Source organism: Notothenia rossii (assembly GCF_949606895.1).
Source record: "Notothenia rossii genome assembly, chromosome: 8".
In the NCBI taxonomy this organism is placed as follows: Eukaryota; Metazoa; Chordata; class Actinopteri; order Perciformes; family Nototheniidae; genus Notothenia; species Notothenia rossii.
In genome coordinates, this window is record NC_136906.1 from 21,602,512 (window position 1) to 21,622,247 (window position 19,736).

General features: G+C 38.8%; 2 protein-coding genes across 3 annotated transcripts; both read right to left on the bottom strand.

Annotated features, from left to right (window-relative positions):
* Nucleotides 1-2,095: 2,095 nt before the first annotated feature.
* On the bottom strand, nt 2,096-8,794 carry LOC307016414 (uncharacterized protein). Of its 2 annotated transcripts, XM_079645525.1 has the most exons (13): nt 7,614-8,794; nt 6,996-7,187; nt 6,559-6,657; nt 6,333-6,442; nt 6,188-6,246; nt 5,955-6,091; nt 5,734-5,868; nt 4,907-4,949; nt 4,693-4,730; nt 4,518-4,605; nt 3,924-4,110; nt 3,354-3,386; nt 2,096-3,022 (listed from the first exon to the last, which is right to left on the bottom strand). In XM_079645525.1, the coding sequence occupies exons 1-13, from the start codon at nt 8,611-8,613 to the stop codon at nt 2,894-2,896; spliced, it is 2,250 nt and encodes a 749-aa protein (XP_079501651.1). In that variant the 5' UTR covers nt 8,614-8,794; the 3' UTR covers nt 2,096-2,893. The 2 variants fall into 2 exon arrangements, with proteins under 2 accessions (XP_079501651.1, XP_079501652.1); XM_079645526.1 differs by lacking the exon at nt 3,354-3,386 and having other exon boundaries at nt 7,614-8,792.
* A 298-nt stretch (nt 8,795-9,092) lies between these two features.
* On the bottom strand, nt 9,093-18,814 carry LOC307016147 (uncharacterized protein; the record flags this gene model as incomplete). Its single annotated transcript, XM_079645180.1, has 3 exons — nt 18,622-18,814; nt 9,402-10,334; nt 9,093-9,136 (listed from the first exon to the last, which is right to left on the bottom strand). Exons 1-3 carry the CDS (start codon nt 18,671-18,673, stop codon nt 9,093-9,095), a joined length of 1,029 nt encoding a protein of 342 aa, XP_079501306.1. The 5' UTR covers nt 18,674-18,814.
* Nucleotides 18,815-19,736: the final 922 nt, after the last annotated feature.

A 19,736-nucleotide genomic window follows, 5' to 3' on the forward strand; every position in this document is an offset into this window, starting at 1 on the left:
AGACAAAGGCATTTAAAAACAGTAAAAGATAATAAAAGAAACATTCTAACAAAATAAGATTCTATATCTAATTCACCTGCCATATGTTATACAATTTATTGTATTATTTTATTGACAAGAATACCAGAAGTAACATATTTTAAACTCATATAATGTTGTAATAACAGTTAACCGGTCCCATGACATGGCCATTTCTACTACTGACCATAATTCCATCGTTGAGGTCTACTAGAATAGATTTACATTGTTCAATGTTCCAAAATCACATTGGTTTCTCATACAGCATCTCTGTATATTATGTGTATTCACTCTCTGTCCTAAACGGCTTGTTGGAGCTCCTGCCCCCCCCCTCCCTATGAGCCCACTGTGCTCTGATTGGTCAGCTCGCCCACTCTGTTCTGATGAGTCCACTACCGTTACAGCGGAACATCAGTGATTATGTGTTACAATGGCGTTAGCAACCAGAAAATGACACCAGTAATGACAAACAGATGAGAATGCTGCGTGGGGTCTGGGTGCCGTGTTGGCGGGATGCTGCGGGGCTCGCTGCTCCGCCCTTTGAGGCTCGAGGAGTGGACAGTGTGAGCTGGATTACTGGTGTTGTTTCCTGGATGCTGAGTGTGTGTGTGCGGAGATCTGCGGAGATCTGCGGAGCCGCGGCTGAGAAAATATAAGGCTGAGTGAGTGAGTGTGTGTGTGTGGAGCTCTGCGGATTGGTCCATTTGGACCTGGGTATCGTTACGTCACTATACTCAGGAAGAAAGAAATGCAAAAAGAAAAATCTCCAACGAGGCGTTCTGGGGAAGCATAGACAGGTATTTTCTGTGTTAGAGTTTTACTCGCTACAGGGTGTACTTTGAGCAGACCGTTTACATGCAGAAAAAGCTACATAACACACAAGGGGACGGGTAATATCTTCTGCTAAATTATGAACCATGCAGATCTCTCAGGTCTTCAGGGACTGGTCAGCTTTCTGTCCCCAGAGTCAGAACTAAACATGGTAAAGCAGCGTTCAGTTATTATGCTCCAAATATCTGGAACAAACTCCCAGAAACCTGCAGGTCCGCTGCAACTCTACTACTTTTAAATCCAGGCTGAAGACTTTTCTTTTTGTTGCTGCTTTTAATTGAAACTGAGCCATTGTGTTCATCAGTAAAGTGGAACTTCTGTGTGAACTATTCATATCTTAAACTGCACTGTAACTTTTTATTCATGTACTTTTTATTCATGTAGGCTACTTTTTCTTTTAATGTTTATTTTATTATCTTTTACTGTTTTTCAATGCCTTTGTCTGAATGTCTTTCATTTTTGTAAAGCACCTTGAATTGCCTTGCCTAATAACCAGAAAAGCATGTCATGGGACCTTTAAATGAAGGTCGATTCTTGCTAAAGCATGTATGAATGATTCACATGTGTATATATGTAGTTTAATATGAAAAATTGATGCCTTTGATTACTGTAAACTAAAGGTGCCCTGTCTAGTTTTGTCTACATTCAATGTTACTCACCAAATCACGTGTAGGGTATAAGACTGCGATCTAACAAATGTTTTGGAAGTATGTTCTGCTGAAATCTTTTGCAAAGCCCATTTCTAAGGATTATAAATACAGAATTGTTTGCGTTACTTTTCCTAGTTTGTAGTCTTCTTCTTCTTCTTCTTTTCTGGCCAATCCTGGCATTTTATCGCCACCTGTTGGTCAGTTTAGTAAATGCTAGTAGAATGGTCAGATAAATAAACAAAAGAACAGTTGGCACCCTCATCGTCATGTGTGTGATTAATATCTGCTAAATCAACCGATTGCTCTATTTTAAATGTGTTTTAAAATTCAGTTTGACAGAAAATCTGATTGTAAAAGTCAAGAAGTATAAAGGCAAAAAAACAAGGTATGATATGATTTAAAGGTGCTTAAGATGGCTTGGGGTCTCCGCAACCTCAAAAGCACAATATAAAAATACTACTTATCGGTTTCATCCTAATCTATAATGATGATTAGTGACAGGGAGAGGCTGTAAAAGATACAGAAATGCATTATAATTAAATAACGGGAAATGTAAGCAGTATTAACAAAGCCACCAAAGATGAGAAACATAATCGTTGTGTTTACATTAATTTATTTGCATTCACACACGCACACACACTCATTCTGTGCCAAAGATATTCAATTATTTACATAGCCTTTACACACTTAAATAGCGCACTGTCTCAGACACACAAGGATAAATATATATTTAAGAAATGTCAAACTAAATGTATAAAAGTGAAGGTTGGCACATCCATAAGACAAACTTTATCACCAGCTTTGCATATTTCCTGTGTCGAACAGACTATTCAAACAGGCACATTTTGCAAATGCAGCTTAAACAAATACAGAGAAAATTTAGCTGAAGAGGTGATAAAATAAATCCCTTTAAAAATACCCAGAACAAGAGATCCAGCCCCTTTAGTCTTACAAGATTAATTTGTCTAAAAAATCATCATACACATCAGAAAAGTGTCAATAAACCCAATATTTAAAGTACGTTCCATTCCAGGCTAACCATTGGTCGTAAACTTAACATACACTCTAGTGCAATTATCAATATAAGAAGCTTCATTTATAAAGTCAACATGAGGATTTCTTATAAATATTAAAAAGTCAGATTCAGAAGAAAATGTCCCTGAGCAACAGTGACACCTACTGGTTATAAGTCGCAACATTCAGCTTTCCCAAAGAACCCAAAACCTCAAATAAAAATGTTATGAAGGAAAATCTTTGGTGGCTGTTTATCAATAAAGAATTGTTCTTACTCAAAGCAAGTTCAAGAACGGATACATTTTCCTGGTCCTGTATACCCAGAGTTTAAATCAGTGGCTTCTCTTTGATCCGTGTTCCTCATTTTCACACAGATGTCCTCAGTTTTTACAGCCTTCTCCTGGTAAGAAGTAGGGGTTCTCATGTCCTTGAACCAGATAGGAGTAACGAGAGGGATTTTTACCTGTGAAGGTGTTCATTCCATCTGGGTTGAGATCGTATGATCCTGACTGAAACATCAGTGGAAACAGTCAACATGTTAGTATCTTTCAGAGAAGACATATATACACAAACACCCACCAAAGCCAAGCACACATACACAAGTAACCCTCACCAATATGCAGTGAAAATTACTACTCCCCCACCTAGCATCAGCTGAGGTTGAACTGTCACTCACTACATTAACATGTAGATGAAAGCACACAGCTTTCCACAACAATCAGATTCTCATGAAGCTCCCCATCACCCCGGGAATCCTTCCACCGTTATTCTCACTCTGTCTAAATCATCAGCAGGGGGAACCAAGGCAAATCAGAAACTAAAAGCAAAGCCATGCCTTACCTTTTTCCATCCTTTGTGCTTCGGATGAAACCCCTAAAGCAACATACTGGGAGTCAGGCAAAGCAGGGAGCATGATAGGGAGCTATGTGCTACCACTATAAATATACATTCTGGATGAGTGGGTTGAACATTGTGATGTGGGTAGGACTGATAACATATCAGCAAAGCATCAAATCTGTCTCTGAAATGATGAGATGATTATATACCCAGTGAGCAGGGATGTGTTGATTTGCAGGTAAAAAATATCCAGGTGTTTAGGGCTAAGACTGAGTTAAATGTGTGTACAACAAAACATGTTTCAGCGTATCTAGGGTAGCAACTACAGCCATTGAAACAATATAAATGTTTCTAGAAATGTCTAATTAAGCCTGATATTCACCTCACCTAGATGTATTTCTTTCCTGTAAATTATCAAATCTATGCTCATTGGGTTGAAAAGCAGATGCAAAATGGATGTAAGATGTTGGGGCAACATTGAGCAAACTAAAGGCTGATTTAGTGGTGATCGAAACTATGCAAGACTGTGAGTTTAGGATTATTGGTAAGTGATTGATAGGTGTGATAACTCACCAATCCATTGGTTTGATGCTTTTTGGCACGAGCGCTGCCCCCATCCGTCATCTCTATGGGGGTAGCGGCATCCCAGTTAGAGGTGGCTCGGGGGATGGGGGTGATGCCAGTGGGCCAGGGATGGTTTAAGTCCCCTGATGAGTATGGACTGCGACTGAGGTCTGGCTTGCTATTTGAGCTTCGCATACTGATGTACAGATAACAGAAAATGCAAAATGGTCATGCAATAATACTTTTCTTTGTTTCCAAAGCTTGTTTGAATTATTCCTGTGTCACAGAGCTACACTGTTGTTCAAAAACTATAAAAAAAATGATATACTTTTTTTTCTTTTTTACCACCAACGTGTTGTAAGTACACTGAAAGATGGAATGAATTGCAAATATATTTTTTACAAATAGAAAAATATATAATATCACCAGCCTTATCAAAAGTGATGCTGTAACAACAAAACAAAACAAAAACACTTTTTAACAAAAATAAACTCTACTTTTCTGTCTTTTGACATGAATATTACCCAATGCGTTTTTTCTGAATAATTACAGGGCTAATGTTGTCAAAGTGTATGTTAAGGACTTTTTTATATATATCCTTACCGGAAGCAGTATATGAGCAAAGCCAGCAAAAGGATGATGAGAACTCCTCCCAGTACACAGGAGATGACCACCACTGCCAGCAGAGCAGCTGTAAATACACACATAAAGACATTTAGATGTTTACGGGTCCACACATGACTGTTGCTACTGCATTGTTTAGTCCTTTGTTACTCACAGTCGTTGCAGTTGAAGCCAGCATATCCAAATGCACATCTAAGAGACAAAACAGAGCGATTGAACACAATATTAGTTGAATATCAATTAAGTTTAGCATTGAATCCACATGGGGGAGCCACCTACACATCCACATGTCCCAAACATACAGTAATACACAGACATCCCACCCCTGCACATGCTAAACATACCCTTTAAACAAAATGTATACTCACGGTTGACACGTGTCTCCCACTGCCCTCTGCCCACTTGGACACGCTATAAAAGAGAAACACAATGATTAAACAAACAATCAAACAAATGCACGCACACACACACACAATGTTTTTACAAAATTAGAATGAAATGTGAACATAACAAGATACAGTTTCCCACTCAGAGTCACGGTAGAAGGAGATGTACAGTACGGCAGGCTGCACACGCAATGAAAGCATGAACATAATAAAAGCCTCTTCATGGAAAATTTTAAATAAGCACATAATGGTACATTATGTCTTTGCTGGGAAAGAAAATGCATGCAGCATTTGTCGTTCTTTTACTATGCCTAGAGCTCATCTCCTTAGTCACAACCCTCAAAAGAAAAAGAAAGAGAAAGATGTGATTCTTCAATGTGTTTCCTGGGAAACAACCCCCTATTAAAAAGAAGTAAATTAGAGAGATAAATAAAGTAAGGGTCAAGTGTCGACATAGAGAAAAGACTACCACTCTTGACCTTGTCTCTAAGTCTGGCTCCCTGTTGTTTCTCCCTCTCATTCTCACACACAAGTATTTCACTGAGGATAAGAAGGCTCTGTTACAGTTTTCTAAACTGAAGCGCAGTTTTTAAGACTTCACTTCAGCTCTATTTGGATCCAGGAAGCACTCTTACGTAAACATTTTTTGTTTTTACATGAGGCTTTAATAATCCATAATTGGGCAGCACATTGTAAAGTGTACTTTTTTTTAACATGACAACATAAATGCTAAAGTATGTTGTAGTCTACTTACTGAAACCGAACACTAGTCAATATGAGAATAAAGCATATTTAGTAGTTGCTTTGACCTTTACAGCTGCTGTTTGAGTACAGGATAGAGATGTAGCCCTCTCTGCAGGAACACAGAGGCCGGCCGTTTGTATTTGTGCACATTGTAGTTGAGACCTCACAGGGTAAGGGTTCCTGCAAACACAGGTTTGTACCTAAAACAGAAGATTTTAAACAAATGTAAGAGAAATACCTTTCTTCTCTTCTTTAATTAATGTAGCCTGTTACTAACACTACTTACCTATAAATGTAGCATTAGCCAATAATGTATTTTCTGGATCGGCTATAATAGCCTCTTGAATGGCCTGATCAACAGACTTTTGAGTGGTGTTGGTGTTTTCAAAGATGTTATTTACAATTGCCTGCACACTTCCTGGTCTAAAAGAATATAGAAATGCATCAAAATATGTTAAACTATTTTTTTTTTAATATGGCATATAATATTTAGCAGTTGGAGATGAAAAAAATACTTACTTAAGCTGCACAACATCAGACTGTTTATACCCCGGCTGATTCTTCAGAGCATTTCTGAGCTGTGCAACCGAAAAAGCATGTGGTTAAAGTACTGTAAATAATGTGTCAAATAAATTCTAAATGCTTTTGTGGGATCCCAACCTACCGTTGCTGAGATCTGAGACGCCGTCTCATGGAATATTACAGAGGACCTGTTACTCATTTCATTTTTAAATGTCAAGGAGGTGAGATGAAGCTTGCCTGAGAAAACTTGGGCTGAATGAAGAGGAGAGGAGAAAATAAGGTGGAAGCTTCACCACCAACAGCCTGTCATGATTTGTATTTTAGGCATTTCTCATCTGACCAGGCAATAAATGTTATTATGTTCTTACCTTGTGCACAGCGGCCATTTACCAGGAAGCTACCAGAGAGACACTGACAAGTGCCATTTAGACAAACGCTTTCAAGTGGGCATGGGACGGAAGGACACACTAATGGAGAAAAATGGTTTGTTAAAAACTAGCCATCAGATTTTTTTCTTATGTGAACTGAGTTTGTTTAACCTGAAATAACTTGAAGAATTTACATAACATTGAAATAGTTGTTTTTATGATATTGATTATAGCCTTGTAATTATTGAATGCAACAAATCAGCAAAAGTTTTTTTCTCATTTAAACCGCTTTAGCAACAAAACATTGAAACAATCACCTCATCAATTTGGATTCTTGTGTATGCAGGATTTAATTCCAACCAAGAAATAGAATACATTTGGTTAGTGAGGTAATTGATGAAGTTCTGCATCACCAGGAACTTTTGGAAGACACTAACCTATGACTGGAGGGGTGGGTGGGACTGCTGTGGTGGAGTTAGTGGTAGTGACTTCTGTTGGTCGCAGGGTGGTGTCAGTGATGATGGTGCCTGTACTGATGGTGGAGGTGGGGGTTGGGAGGGTGGTGGATGAAGCTGATGCATCACCAACTGATGGTTCAGGTGATTGAATCATAGTGGTATATATGGTCACTGTAACATTCAAAGATATGTGAAAATCAGTTAAAGGATACAGATAAGAGAATATCCAACCGAGCTAGTTAGCAAAAGTTAGCATGCTAAATTAAAATGGTGAACATGATAAAAAAAAACTCATTAGCATCACCATGCTATCATTGAATACTTTTGAGCAGCAGCAAATGGAGTTGAGCTGAATCCTTCAGTGTAAATGAGACATTAGCCTTATCAACTAGGCCTATAGGAAATGTGTTTAAAGATAAAGGTTAAATCGCTGTTTCATTCAAAAATCTGCATTGAGAGACCTGAAAACCTGGCAAACTGATGGAATATGCAGCCTAACTCCTGGTCTTTGCTGAATTCCTACTACTGCATTTTACAAAGTTTACTTTGTAAGAATGAAATAACACAAATCAACACTCATCATGTTGTTGTTCCTACCTCCTGGGTTTGTTGCTGAGGGACTAAGGGTGGTAGTATTTCCAGTGGGGGCTGCAGTGCTACTGCTTGGGGAAGTAGGGAGAGAGCTGGAGGTGGTGATGGAGGTAGGTGAAGAGGGTTGGGGTCCGGCTGTTAGGTTTGGGTTTGTGGTGAAAGGGGAGGGTGAGAGTGTGGTGGTCATCACAGGAGTCTCAGGAGAGGTGTTAGTAGAGTTTGTTAGTGTTGCTGTAGTCAGCACAGCTGTCGAGCTTTCTGAAGCTTCTGTAGGAGTACTTGCTGTGCTTTTGCTTGTTTGTGTGGTTGCTGGAGTTGTTGTGATGTTGCTCTGCTGTGTTGTAGTTGTAATGAAAGTTGTACTGTGGCTGGACTGTGTAGTCTTTGTGATTGTAGTTGCGGTGTTGCTTGTAGTTGATCTAATTGCAGTTGTGTCGTTGATTGTAATCGACGCAATGGTAGTTGTGTCGTTGATTGTAATCGGCATAATTGTAGTTGTGTCACTGCTTGTAATTGGCATATTGGTAGTAGTGTCGTTGCTTGTAATTGGTATAATGGTAGTTGTGTCGTCGCTTGTAATTGGTATAATGGTAGTTGTGTCGTCGCTTGTAATTGGCATAATGGTAGTTGTGTCGTTGCTTGTAATTGGTATAATGGTAGTTGTGTCGTTGCTTGTAATTGGTATAATGGTAGTTGTGTCGTTGTTCATAATTGGCGTGTTTGTAGTTGTGTTATTGCTTGTGATTGGCGGATTTGTAGTCATGTCTCCGGTTGTAATCGCCGCAATGGTAGTTGTGTCGTTGCTTGTAATTGGTATAATGGTAGTTGTGTCGTTGCTTGTAATCGGTATACTGGTAGTTGTGTCGTTGCTTGTAATCGGCATAATTGTAGTTGTGTCGTTGCTTGTAATTGGTATAATGGTAGTTGTGTCGTTGCTTGTAATTGGTATAATGGTAGTTGTGTCGTTGCTTGTAATTGGTATAATGGTAGTTGTGTCGTTGTTCATAATTGGCGTGTTTATAGTTGTGTTATTGCTTGTGATTGGCCGATTTGTAGTCAATTCTCCGGTTGTAATCGCCGCAATGGTAGTTGTGTCGTTGCTTGTAATTGGTATAATGGTAGTTGTGTCGTTGCTTGTAATTGGTATAATGGTAGTTGTGTCGTTGCTTGTAATTGGTATAATGGTAGTTGTGTCGTTGCTTGTAATTGGTATAATGGTAGTTGTGTCGTTGCTTGTAATTGGTATGATGCTAGTTGTGTCGTTGCTTGTAATTGGTATAATGGTAGTTGTGTCGTCGCTTGTAATTGGTATAATGGTAGTTGTGTCGTCGCTTGTAATTGGTATAATGGTAGTTGTGTCGTTGCTTGTAATTGGTATAATGGTAGTTGTGTCGTTGCTTGTAATTGGTATAATGGTAGTTGTGTCGTTGTTCATAATTGGCGTGTTTGTAGTTGTGTTATTGCTTGTGATTGGCGGATTTGTAGTCAATTCTCCGGTTGTAATCGCCGCAATGGTAGTTGTGTCGTTGCTTGTAATTGGTATAATGGTAGTTGTGTCGTTGCTTGTAATTGGTATAATGGTAGTTGTGTCGTCGCTTGTAATTGGTATAAGGGTAGTTGTGTCGTTGCTTGTAATTGGTATAATGGTAGTTGTGTCGTTGCTTGTAATTGGTATAATGGTAGTTGTGTCGTCGCTTGTAATTGGTATAATGGTAGTTGTGTCGTTGTTTGTAATTGGTATAATGGTAGTTGTGTCGTTGTTTGTAATTGGTATAATGGTAGTTGTGTCGTTGCTTGTAATTGGTATAATGGTAGTTGTGTCGTTGCTTGTAATTGGTATAATGGTAGTTGTGTCGTTGCTTGTAATTGGTATAATGGTAGTTGTGTCGTTGTTTGTAATTGGTATAATGGTAGTTGTGTCGTTGCTTGTAATTGGTATACTGGTAGTTGTGTCGTTGCTTGTAATTGGTATAATGGTAGTTGTGTCGTTGCTTGTAATTGGTATAATGGTAGTTGTGTCGTTGTTTGTAATTGGTATAATGGTAGTTGTGTGGTCACTTGTAATTGCTGTAATTGTAGTAGTTTCGTCGCCTGTGATTGGCGTGTTCGTAGTTGTGTCGTTGTTTGTGATTGGCGTGTTTGTAGTTCTGTCGTTGGTTGTAAACGGCGTAAGTGTAATTGTGTCAATGCTTGTAATTGGTGAAATGGTGGATTGTCCGTTGCTGGTGCTTGTGGTTTGTGTTCTAGATGTCAATGTGTGATCTGAAGCAGGTGTGGTGTTTGAATTTGTGGTCTCACTAGTGTTGGTGGGTTGGCTTGTCTCAGGGCTTGTAGTGGACAGCGTTGTACTGCTGGTTGGAGCTGATGGAGAGTCAGTTGGGCTGCCGGTGGTAAAGTAACTGTCATTTATGGTGCTGCTGACTGCTGCTGTGGAGGTACTGGACTCAGTAAAGGGCTGGGAGAAGGTAGTCTCTGCATGGGTGGAGTCTGGTTCCATAGTAGTAGATTCTGCAGTGGCATTTTCTATAGTTACAGTAGCTACTGAGGCTGTGAAGTGCTCTGTAGTGGATGGTGGTGAAGTTACAAAACTGCTGGTTGAGTGACTGCTGCTCGGATTTGAACTTTCAGTTAAGCTCATGTGTGATGTTGTAGGACTGGTGGATGTCTTATCAATCATTCCTCCATCGGTGGAGACATTTTGTGTGATGGGATCTGTTGTTGTCATTCCTGCAAAAAAAATAAAGCACAAAAAGAATCAATGTGTGCTGTACAGCATTAGAATAAGAATATAGAGGTGGTGGATTATTATAGGTCTGCTGCTGCTGTGTGGTGAGATTGAACCAGACATCTCTGGCAAGATGGTGCCAGGTAGCTCACCTTGTAAAGTAGGGGGAAAATGACTAAGGCTGAGTACTTACTATAGCTGCTAGTGGCCCTTTGCTGGCGGTACATGTCCTTCCCCCTCTCTACCCCTTTCCTGTGTAACATTAGAGTACTGAATAGTAAATTAAATAAAAAAGCCCCAAAAGTACATTTAGAAAAAAAACAACTGTGGACCATAATTTAGAAACAATTAGCCAAAATACACTAAAGTGCTCCAAAGAGATGAGAGATACTGAGAGTTGATTATGCGGGTCGTAACGACAAGCAACACCTTTCACATACAAGTAATCATTTGATCCATTGTTAACATACAAATACTCATTATAACTGCATTAAGCTGTGTAACATCCATATCACAGTCTAGCAGCTTACGATATGCATGCTAATTACTGATGAAAAAAAAAATGCATTAATTAGCATATTTCCATGTCAATATACTAATATAATCACATGCTTTCATTAACATCAAATGGGAACCTTGAACACTAGCTTAGTGTCTTTCTAAAGGAAGCTTGCTGTGTACTGTGATGTTTGTGTAATTTTATGATTTTACTCAAATGTGCCAAATACAAACATATTTGTCCACTATAATGACAGGAGGTAAGAAACAAAAGTTAATTTCCCCCAGTACTGCTGCTGTTAGTCTTTAATTTATAAGAGGACAACTTTTCCAACATGTGATATTGCAAAAATCTTAGTAGTTTCAGCTCTGATGACAGACCGTTAAATGTATATTTACATTTTTATTTACGAGATTGTGTCTTGAATAAACATTTAACATTGGGTGCGCATAAGTAGACAAAAGGTGTGATTCGGCAGTTAAAAAAACAGGTAAATGTTTACAACACAGAAATCAAAAGGTCTGCCAACTTAATTTGAACTTCTTAAAGGAAAGAGCTGCCTTCAGTGTGGTGATGGGAGGCCTGTTCCCATTTAGCCTGCTCCCATTTAGCCTGATCCCACTCTCCGTTTTGTATTTATGAGGGAAGAGAGGGGGCCAGAGGGCAGCTTCACCAGCCGAACAAACAGTGGGAGCTGAATAATTGCATTGAATAGTTATATTCTAAACCCGGATATATGACTGTCAGGTGGATGCCTTGCACAAAGAAAAATGTCCAGGAAGTAATTGCATATTGTAAGAATAACCAACACAGATATTACACCTTGGGCGTGATTTGGATACTTTCTGTGTACACTGCCCTTTGTGACCTTATCTCTTTATCGTTAAGTATCATAGACTCATTTCAAAATGAACCACCTTGTGACGACAATGACAAATCGAACATTGGGAACAGGAATAAGATAGTAAGAAATCAACAATGATTGTGGAAAGTTGGGAAATACATATAAAGTCTCATATAAAAATAGTTGTAGTGTTCATACAGTCAAGGAGTGGCAGTGAAGTAGTTCTGACTACATGTTAAGTAGCATAGCATGAGATCATTGCTCTAAAACACATGTATGAATGTATGACTCGTTGGTCTTGATTAAGACTTAAGGGAAATAGACTTATCTTACTGGATGACCGAAGATCAAGATTAAAACCTCTTCAATCAGATCCAGCCAGCGCTGTCTTTATTAGCCCTGTGTTACATTTTAGAAGAGTAACAACTCTGAAGACTTTTTTAAGGAATTACTAAATTGTAGGTCAGGCATTTTATTTCATCCCTGCATACTTTACATTCTGTAAAATGTCAAAGGTCAACGTTTTTTCTGATTCTTAAAAGAAAACTTTGAGCAGTTATTTAGATTCCTGGTGCTTTATAAAAACTGGGCAGCCAGCTCTAGTATACTCTCAATCTGTCAATCTGTAGATTTAGCCAGGTGTATGTGGTTGTGTGTGTGTGTGTGTGTGTGTGTGTGTGTGTGTGTGTGTGTGTGTGTGTGTGTGTGTGTGTGTGTGTGTGTGTGTGTGTGTGTGTGTGTGTGTGTGTGTGTGTGTGTGTGTGTGTGTGTGTGTGTGTGTGTGTGTGTGTGTGTGTGTGTGTGTGTGTGTGTGTGTGTGTGTGTGTGTGTGTGTGTGTGTGTGTGTGAAAGTTAAAGTCATTTAATGTGAAGAAAATATTGTGATAACTACAGAGTTTACGATTGTTAATTACTAAAGTAGAGAATCCCACGCAAAGTTTACGAAGGTAAAATCCTCCCCTGTAAAAACACAATAATCATTCTTACTCTCTTCTCTTTGGCTAACACAAAAATGACTCCTGAAATTAAAAAGTTCTCATAAAGATTAAAAACAGAAGCTCACTCCAACAGACGGATGAAAGTTGGTACCTTTGATTTAGTAACCCAAATTGCTATATTGTTCTAACCATATCATTCAAGAAGAGAGAGAGATAAATATCTTGGCAGCATTGATGAGTTGTGAAATCCAGTGAAATCCCAATCAGTAAACTAGTGTCACGCTTATCACCTACTTCTTTTGCAGCACGATAACAAGTAGGACGCAACAGAGAGGAAGAATGGCTTTCGTTTGAAGTCGAACACGACCAGTGGAAAACAAATATGAGAGTTTGTTTAGGTATGTTGACATACTAAAGTTTCCTAGAATATTATTAATCTAGATTCTTGATATGAGCATTACAATGTCATTAACAATGAGTAAAGGCTGAGTTTTTTTTCCATGTAGCCTTCACATGCAATGATTGCTGGCTAATTGAAGAAGGCTAAAGCTGATATGATATGTATCATTCTGAGGGATTCCTGATATACCAACAAGTCATACCTAAAGTAGATAATGATCGTGAGAAAATGTTGAGTCTGATTATGAAAACAAGTGATGAACAAAAGCGAAATAAGAATATTAGCTTGCATGGCATTAATATTAACAAAGAAAAAGGTACACTCTATTGCTTCCACTTTTAAAGGTCAGTGCTGCTTCTCTATTTCCATTTACATAGACATTTGAGCCCAATACAACATACACTAAATCAAATGTGAAGTTTTACAGATAATCTATGACAGCCAAAGAATGATACAACAAAAGATACAACAATTTACTTTATGTCCAAACTTCAACACATGTCTTAGACTTAGACTTAATCAGTAGTCAGAGGCCCTATTCCTTTTTTTGTCTTTCACAGGGCTGATAGTCAATCTTCTGTTATTAAAGAATTTGGGTTACCCCAACTGGAAAAGCAATGAAACCCGTATGAGACAGTGTAAACCGACAGTTTGTGTACTATACTTGAAATAATGGAGTTATTAAGAGCACACTTTGCATTGCACGTCTCACAAAAAGCCTTGTCTCTAAGGACTTATCCTACAGCCGGATAATCCCCTGCAGACACAAAAGGGATGACTGGGTCAGACCAGGTGACAAGTGGGTCTAAGGTCGGCATGCAAACATGTATTCAGAAGGATGTGGATAAGAAGATCCGGCTCTACTAACCTTTGGTCCAACATTCTTCTTTGGTATGACAATCTCTAACTGTACTGAAGCCCCCTAAAGCTGCCACGCCTTTCCACCTCTGTCTTTCTCAGCATTGACATCAAGTAAGGTGTATTTGTTGCCAAGGAGATGTATGTTTCTAGCTGTTGAAGCCAACAGTCAGAAAGACGTTAGTGTTGATGCTTGTGTTGCAGTGCAGTGCCGCACTTCAGAGGATTTCTATTCATGTAAGACAATAGCACTCCTGTGTAGTACCTGCTCAAAAAGTGACTGTCAGATCCAGTTTCCCAACGCACACCCTCAACTTCCCGTTTACACTGCCACTACTCCAGAGCCTGTATTCATTACACACCATGATGATTCCTGTGAAGTACGGAGAGCTGTAGACAAAAATGATCCTGGCATCTCAATGTTGCGTTAAATATTTTTGAATGTTTATTGTTAAGATTAGGGGAAAGTGCATTCTTGAAATAGTTTTTCTCTTTAACTAACAGCACTGCAAGGAGGATGGCCCTGATTCAAGAAGGCACACAGAGCAGAAGATGAACTGAAAGGGGCAGTCGGGAAGAGCTTAAGGCCAAAGGCAGCATCTCATTAGGAAACAGGCGAGTCATGTGAAGAGCTGACCTATAGAATGTGTGTCTCAGAAATCATGCAGTATGACTTCCGAAACAAGCACTTAAGGTCCTTTTGCCAGCTAATGAGAGTCAACAATTATTGCATACTGCTTCATGACCTCCTGTTATTTAATGGTGCTCATCGTGGGTTAAAAAAAAAGGCATGGTAGACCAACAGATACACACAGGTCAGTCTCCTTAAGGGGAAAACAGTCCTGAGGACTGTTACATCAAAGCGACACAGCCGGTCACCAGGAGCGACCTCACAACACTGAGAGGAAGCTTTTATTTCCCCCCCCTACAACAGCCTGTCATCCAGCTGTGCCCCGTGTCCACAGTCCTGATCAGAGGATATACTGGTGCAACATATGGTGAAGGTGAAAGGCTGGGCAATGTGCGGGTATTATTTGTATTGTATATCGATATATTGACTCAGTAAGAGCTGCATGGTAGATTGGTTGGATGTGTTGCTTTGTTTCATGTGATTGGCGCTTGTAGTATCTTTAGGCTTTATAAAAAGAACAAGACATTTGATCATGATCCCATGGGCTTTATAAAATGGTGATGCCCATTAATACCTATTTTTCTCACAATCTAGGTCATGGAAATACTCAGTACCTACAGTCAAAGGCTGGGGGGTAGAAAAGAAAAAGAGGAAGGGAAGGTCTTAAAACCATAATCAAAGCCAGCTGTTGAGTGAATTCACTGATTTCTATGGGATTTGTGTGTGTTTTGTAAGCACAACAAACTTTAGCTATGGTTCTTTAATTTATTAATAATTATTTAGAATATTTCTAGAAAATATCTTTTTAATGTTGTACAATTTACAATTTGAGATTTCTAGAAAGGATTGCCCAACTTAAACAAGAAAGTGTGAATTAATTGATTCAGTATTGGAAACTATATATATTAAAATTCATGTTTTCATATTGCTTGCTTTTTAAAAATACTATTATTGCTTGTTCAGCTTAACTACTGTGTACTTATTTATAAGGAATGTCACAAAAACATTGAATAGTAAATTGTTAACATAAGGTGTTAAGAGTACTGCCTTTATTAAATCATCCCACAATTGTGTTTAATGTCAGTTAGATAATCTGATCTATCAATATAGAGACATGGGGTGTATCTTTAAAGTGGAGAAATAAAGCTGACTGAGCAAATTAAAGTGCCACACTCTTCGTCCTGCTAGGGAATTGCTCTCTTTATCCCATCTGGGAAAACGTCATCTTGGCTGAGACTGACAGCTCTTCCTGCTGCCGGCGAAATAGGCCTGATGCACAATTAATATTGCAATCTGTAGCACAGCAGACAAGTTCAAAGAAGTTTAGCAGATATCTCTCTCTCTATTTATTCCAGCTGATAATGTAATACTGTAGGTACTTATGCTGTTCCCCTCCCCTCAGAGGGTACCCAGTTTAAGTCCTCAATAGGACAAAGCAGACCCAAATTAGCTCTCTGTATCTGAGCAAGCAGGGGTCTTACTGTAACACGGATGTAACAGATGGCCGCTCCCTGACTGGAGCAGGGACTCTGCACATATCATATCCAATTAAATCTCTGCCAGCACATGCTTTCCAATTACAGAGTGAGATTTACTGCCCCAGAGCAGGTCTAATCCAACAGGAAGCAGCAAGGACGCAGCGACACAAGGAGAAAAGACAGGCAGGAAACAGCAACAAGTGTGCATGAGAAGTGGAGGTAGAAACAATACGTGCTAGGTGAGAGTCAATCAAAAGAGGAAGATGAGATAAACAAAAACAAGATCAGGAGGAACTGACTGGTACAAAAACAATGCTTGTGTTCACTGAAACTAAACATGGTTTGTACTTCTCCCAATCTTGAAGAAGGACTGAGGGCCGAAACGTCATCTAAACAAAAGAAGAAAGGCATAGCGAGCCAAAAGGTGCACATTTGTTTTCCTTATTTGTACTTCCTTGCTCCGACTGATAGAATATAATAATCACCACAAAAGGTGTGGTAATGTTTGTGAGCTAAAATGATAAAACAATGACTTGATCAACAGAACATTTTGCGGAAGCTATTTTGATAGTGGAGTAATTGTTTCTGTCACTTGGAAAAAATACCAAATGTTCTTTTGGTTTTGTGGCTCTACTGTAACAATTTGCAGTTGTTCATTGTCATATATGGGAGTTACATTTAATATCTTGTTGTTTAAACTGTAAGACAACACAGACAAATTAAAGACATTACCATGGCCTCTTTCCATAGAATAAGCGTTTATCTACCTATTGATCAAGTAAATCAAATTGAGATTTATTGATATTTAAAATAACCATTAGTTGCCAACCGACATGAGCCTGTGTCCTTTCACATTCCTACAACTGTCAGTTAACTCCTGAGCAGACCTTGCATGCTCTAATCATGACTTAACGATGACTAACCAGCAGAACATGACACATGATAAGATGAATGTGATCTGAGAGAGGAAACAGCCACGGTGAGAAAAGAGAGAGCAGAGGAAGCCATTAATATGCTCTGCTCCTCTCCCTTGGAGATTTCTTACAGAGGGCAGAAGAAAATGTGGCGCCAGAGTCAGAGGAGGAGGAGGAGGATTGCCAGCCTCAGGAGGTCTCTGCATCTGGAGCTCTTTACTGCTACTTCAGACACACTCAAACTGCCACAAACTGGAGCCTCCATCGCCTCCCAGCCCAGTGTTTCTCTACTGAAGACACATGACAGGATGGGAACATGCACACGGCCCCCAGGCTCGGGCACATGACAGTGACTGAATCTCAGTCTTCATACATAAAACCTTGAAACACAGACTCTTGTGAAAAATAATGAAAAAAAGGATAACCAATGGATTTAACTGCAAGTAAGCTGAGGGAGTCTGTACAGTGGAGAGCTCATCAAAATTCCTCAGGGCAGCTTCACCACGCTGTCGAGGGGGTCCTCTCATGCGCACACAGAGTAAACTTTGTGTGAGGAGTGTGTTGTGCTTCAGGGAGCCGGCTGTTGTCTGACCAATGCCTCCTCGCTGGCATCTGTCCACCCCCAAAGAGCTTTGAGTCACACTGATGGACCAGTGAGTCAGTTTAGGACTATTTGGGGAAAAGACCACATGAATGTGTAGAAATAAAAAAAAAAGAAGAAGAAGAAGGAACTTGAACAAATGCTTGTCCATTTAAGGCAAAGGCTAAACCACCAGTTCTGGAACTTAATTTGGATATCTTTGTAATTTTGTCTATGAGTTACTTATTAATTAATTGATATTTGCGTTTTGTAACATGTACCAAGGCATGTATTTTATCAGGAGTCGGGAAACTTTCTACCTGGTCGGTTTTCTGAATAAAGCTTTTGTCGCCATGCAAAACATTTTTTTTGAACTTCTTGTTTGTTAATGTCAAACTTTTGTGTTATGTAAATCTTTGTCTAGATAAAATGTGGTAAACAGTGGGGTCATTTATGATACTATATAAATATAGACTCATATGTTTTATAAATAAATTATATTGTTCTCATAGCCAACAAAGACAAATAAATACACGGTAATCTACCTAGATTAGATTTTATTTTATATTGTATTACAATAATAATAGTAATAATAATACATTACATTTATAAAGCGCTTTTCCTAGTGCTCAAAGCGCTTAATAGATATACACTTGCATACATAGGCTACTAATACATAATATGACGATATTTGCCAGTGAAGGAAATTGTGGTAACATATTTTAAGATATCGTTTCTATACTTTGGTATAATATATTTTATACATGCATAACTCATGATGAGCAATTAGACTTTCTGACTGAGATAGCCTAAATAAGAACCACATTTCAAATATATTTCTTCACACATACTGCTAACACTTACTTTAAATAGTTTACATTATGTTTAACTGTTAATACTTCTGTACTTTTACTTTAAATGCAGAGCTTTTACTATAATGTAGTAACTGTATTGATTGAAAGGACCACTGGTCACAATCTATATAAAGTCTGCACTAGTTCCAAAAAGTAACATGAACAATTTACTTTTCAAGGCTTCAACTCTTATTCCAAATAAAATATGTGGTAAATAAACATAAATACACAGTCAGTAACACACTTAAAAGTGTTCCAGTCTATTGACCAGTGGGGATGTAAACTTCACTCACCTTTAACGACAGCGCCCAGGAGAAACACAAAAGGCAGATAACTGAGAACCATCTTTACGGTCTTCGGTTGTAAGGACCGGCCGGTGAAGAAGCTCCGTGTCCCGCCGGTTTCACGGTGAGTTTAACGGTGGGTATAACGGTGAGATAACGGTGCTGTGCAGTAGCTGTTTCCCCGGGCTGTTCTGCTGCCTGCTACAGGTGGCTCAGACTGAAAGCTGCAGCCTGTGACAGCATTAAAAGCTTTAGTCCCTCCTCTTATTGGCCGGCTCTCCTGTCACTCAGAGCAGCGGTTCTGCCTTCACCCATAAACCAGAGCTTGAACCTGTCATCAACAATGCAGAAGTTAAGTAAGCTATATGTGCACGAAACGTATATGTTTAGCTGTGAACAAAAAGTGAACAAAAAGGAACGTGTTCATGTTATGTTGGGCAGGACTATTTATCCTGAGGGAACTTTATCATTAGGCTTCACCATGACTACCACACAATGATCCATACCCAATCAAATTAGACCTATGTTGAGAATATTTCCTGATGAATCTCAAATGTTTAAATAAAGTTCATCACCTAAACATCATCCAGACACACTTTTTTTTAGTATACATATCATAAGAACTCAATTAAATTCTGCCCTAAATTCCCACAATGTAAAACTAAAATTGACATTCACTTAGTTTTGGGGATTTGATATTATCTAAATTACCATGTCCTCTGAGGTTCCAACTGTGTTAGAACTGTGTTAGAACTATTAAATAAATGTGAAGTTTAAATCCCATTCAATGCTATCAATATCTCTTGTAAGGGTTTTGTATTTTGTTTTCCGGCGGACTCTGGTCCGAAAATGAGAGCACAAGAGTTCAAACATAATACATGTCAATGTCATCCCTCTTCTTCCTGTTGCTATCCTCTAAATGGGCTCAACCATTTCAGTCTAAATAGGCTTTGTTAGGAAATTATAGGGCTGCTCCTCAAAAAATGAATCTGTTATATTTTCAGTGTTTATGTAACATCACAGACTATTTTATGAAGTAAACAAGCAATTGATGACAGACCCTTGTTATTTGTACTTGAGTTGGGTTCAAAAAGTTCAGTTTATCAAATCAGAAACGTATTTTC

What these genes read in the sequence shown, in the direction of transcription:
- LOC307016414 (XM_079645525.1), bottom strand. Translation starts at nt 8,613, where the DNA reads ATGAACAACGACACAACTACCATTATACCAATTACAAGCAACGACACA. An exon ending in CTCAAACAGCAGCTGTAAAG is followed by an intron (nt 4,950 to 5,733) that starts GTCAAAGCAACT and finishes TCTCTTTTATAG; the next exon opens with CGTGTCCAAGTGGGCAGAGG. An exon ending in AGCATCAAACCAATGGATTG is followed by an intron (nt 3,387 to 3,923) that starts GTGAGTTATCAC and finishes ATGTTGCTTTAG; the next exon opens with GGGTTTCATCCGAAGCACAA.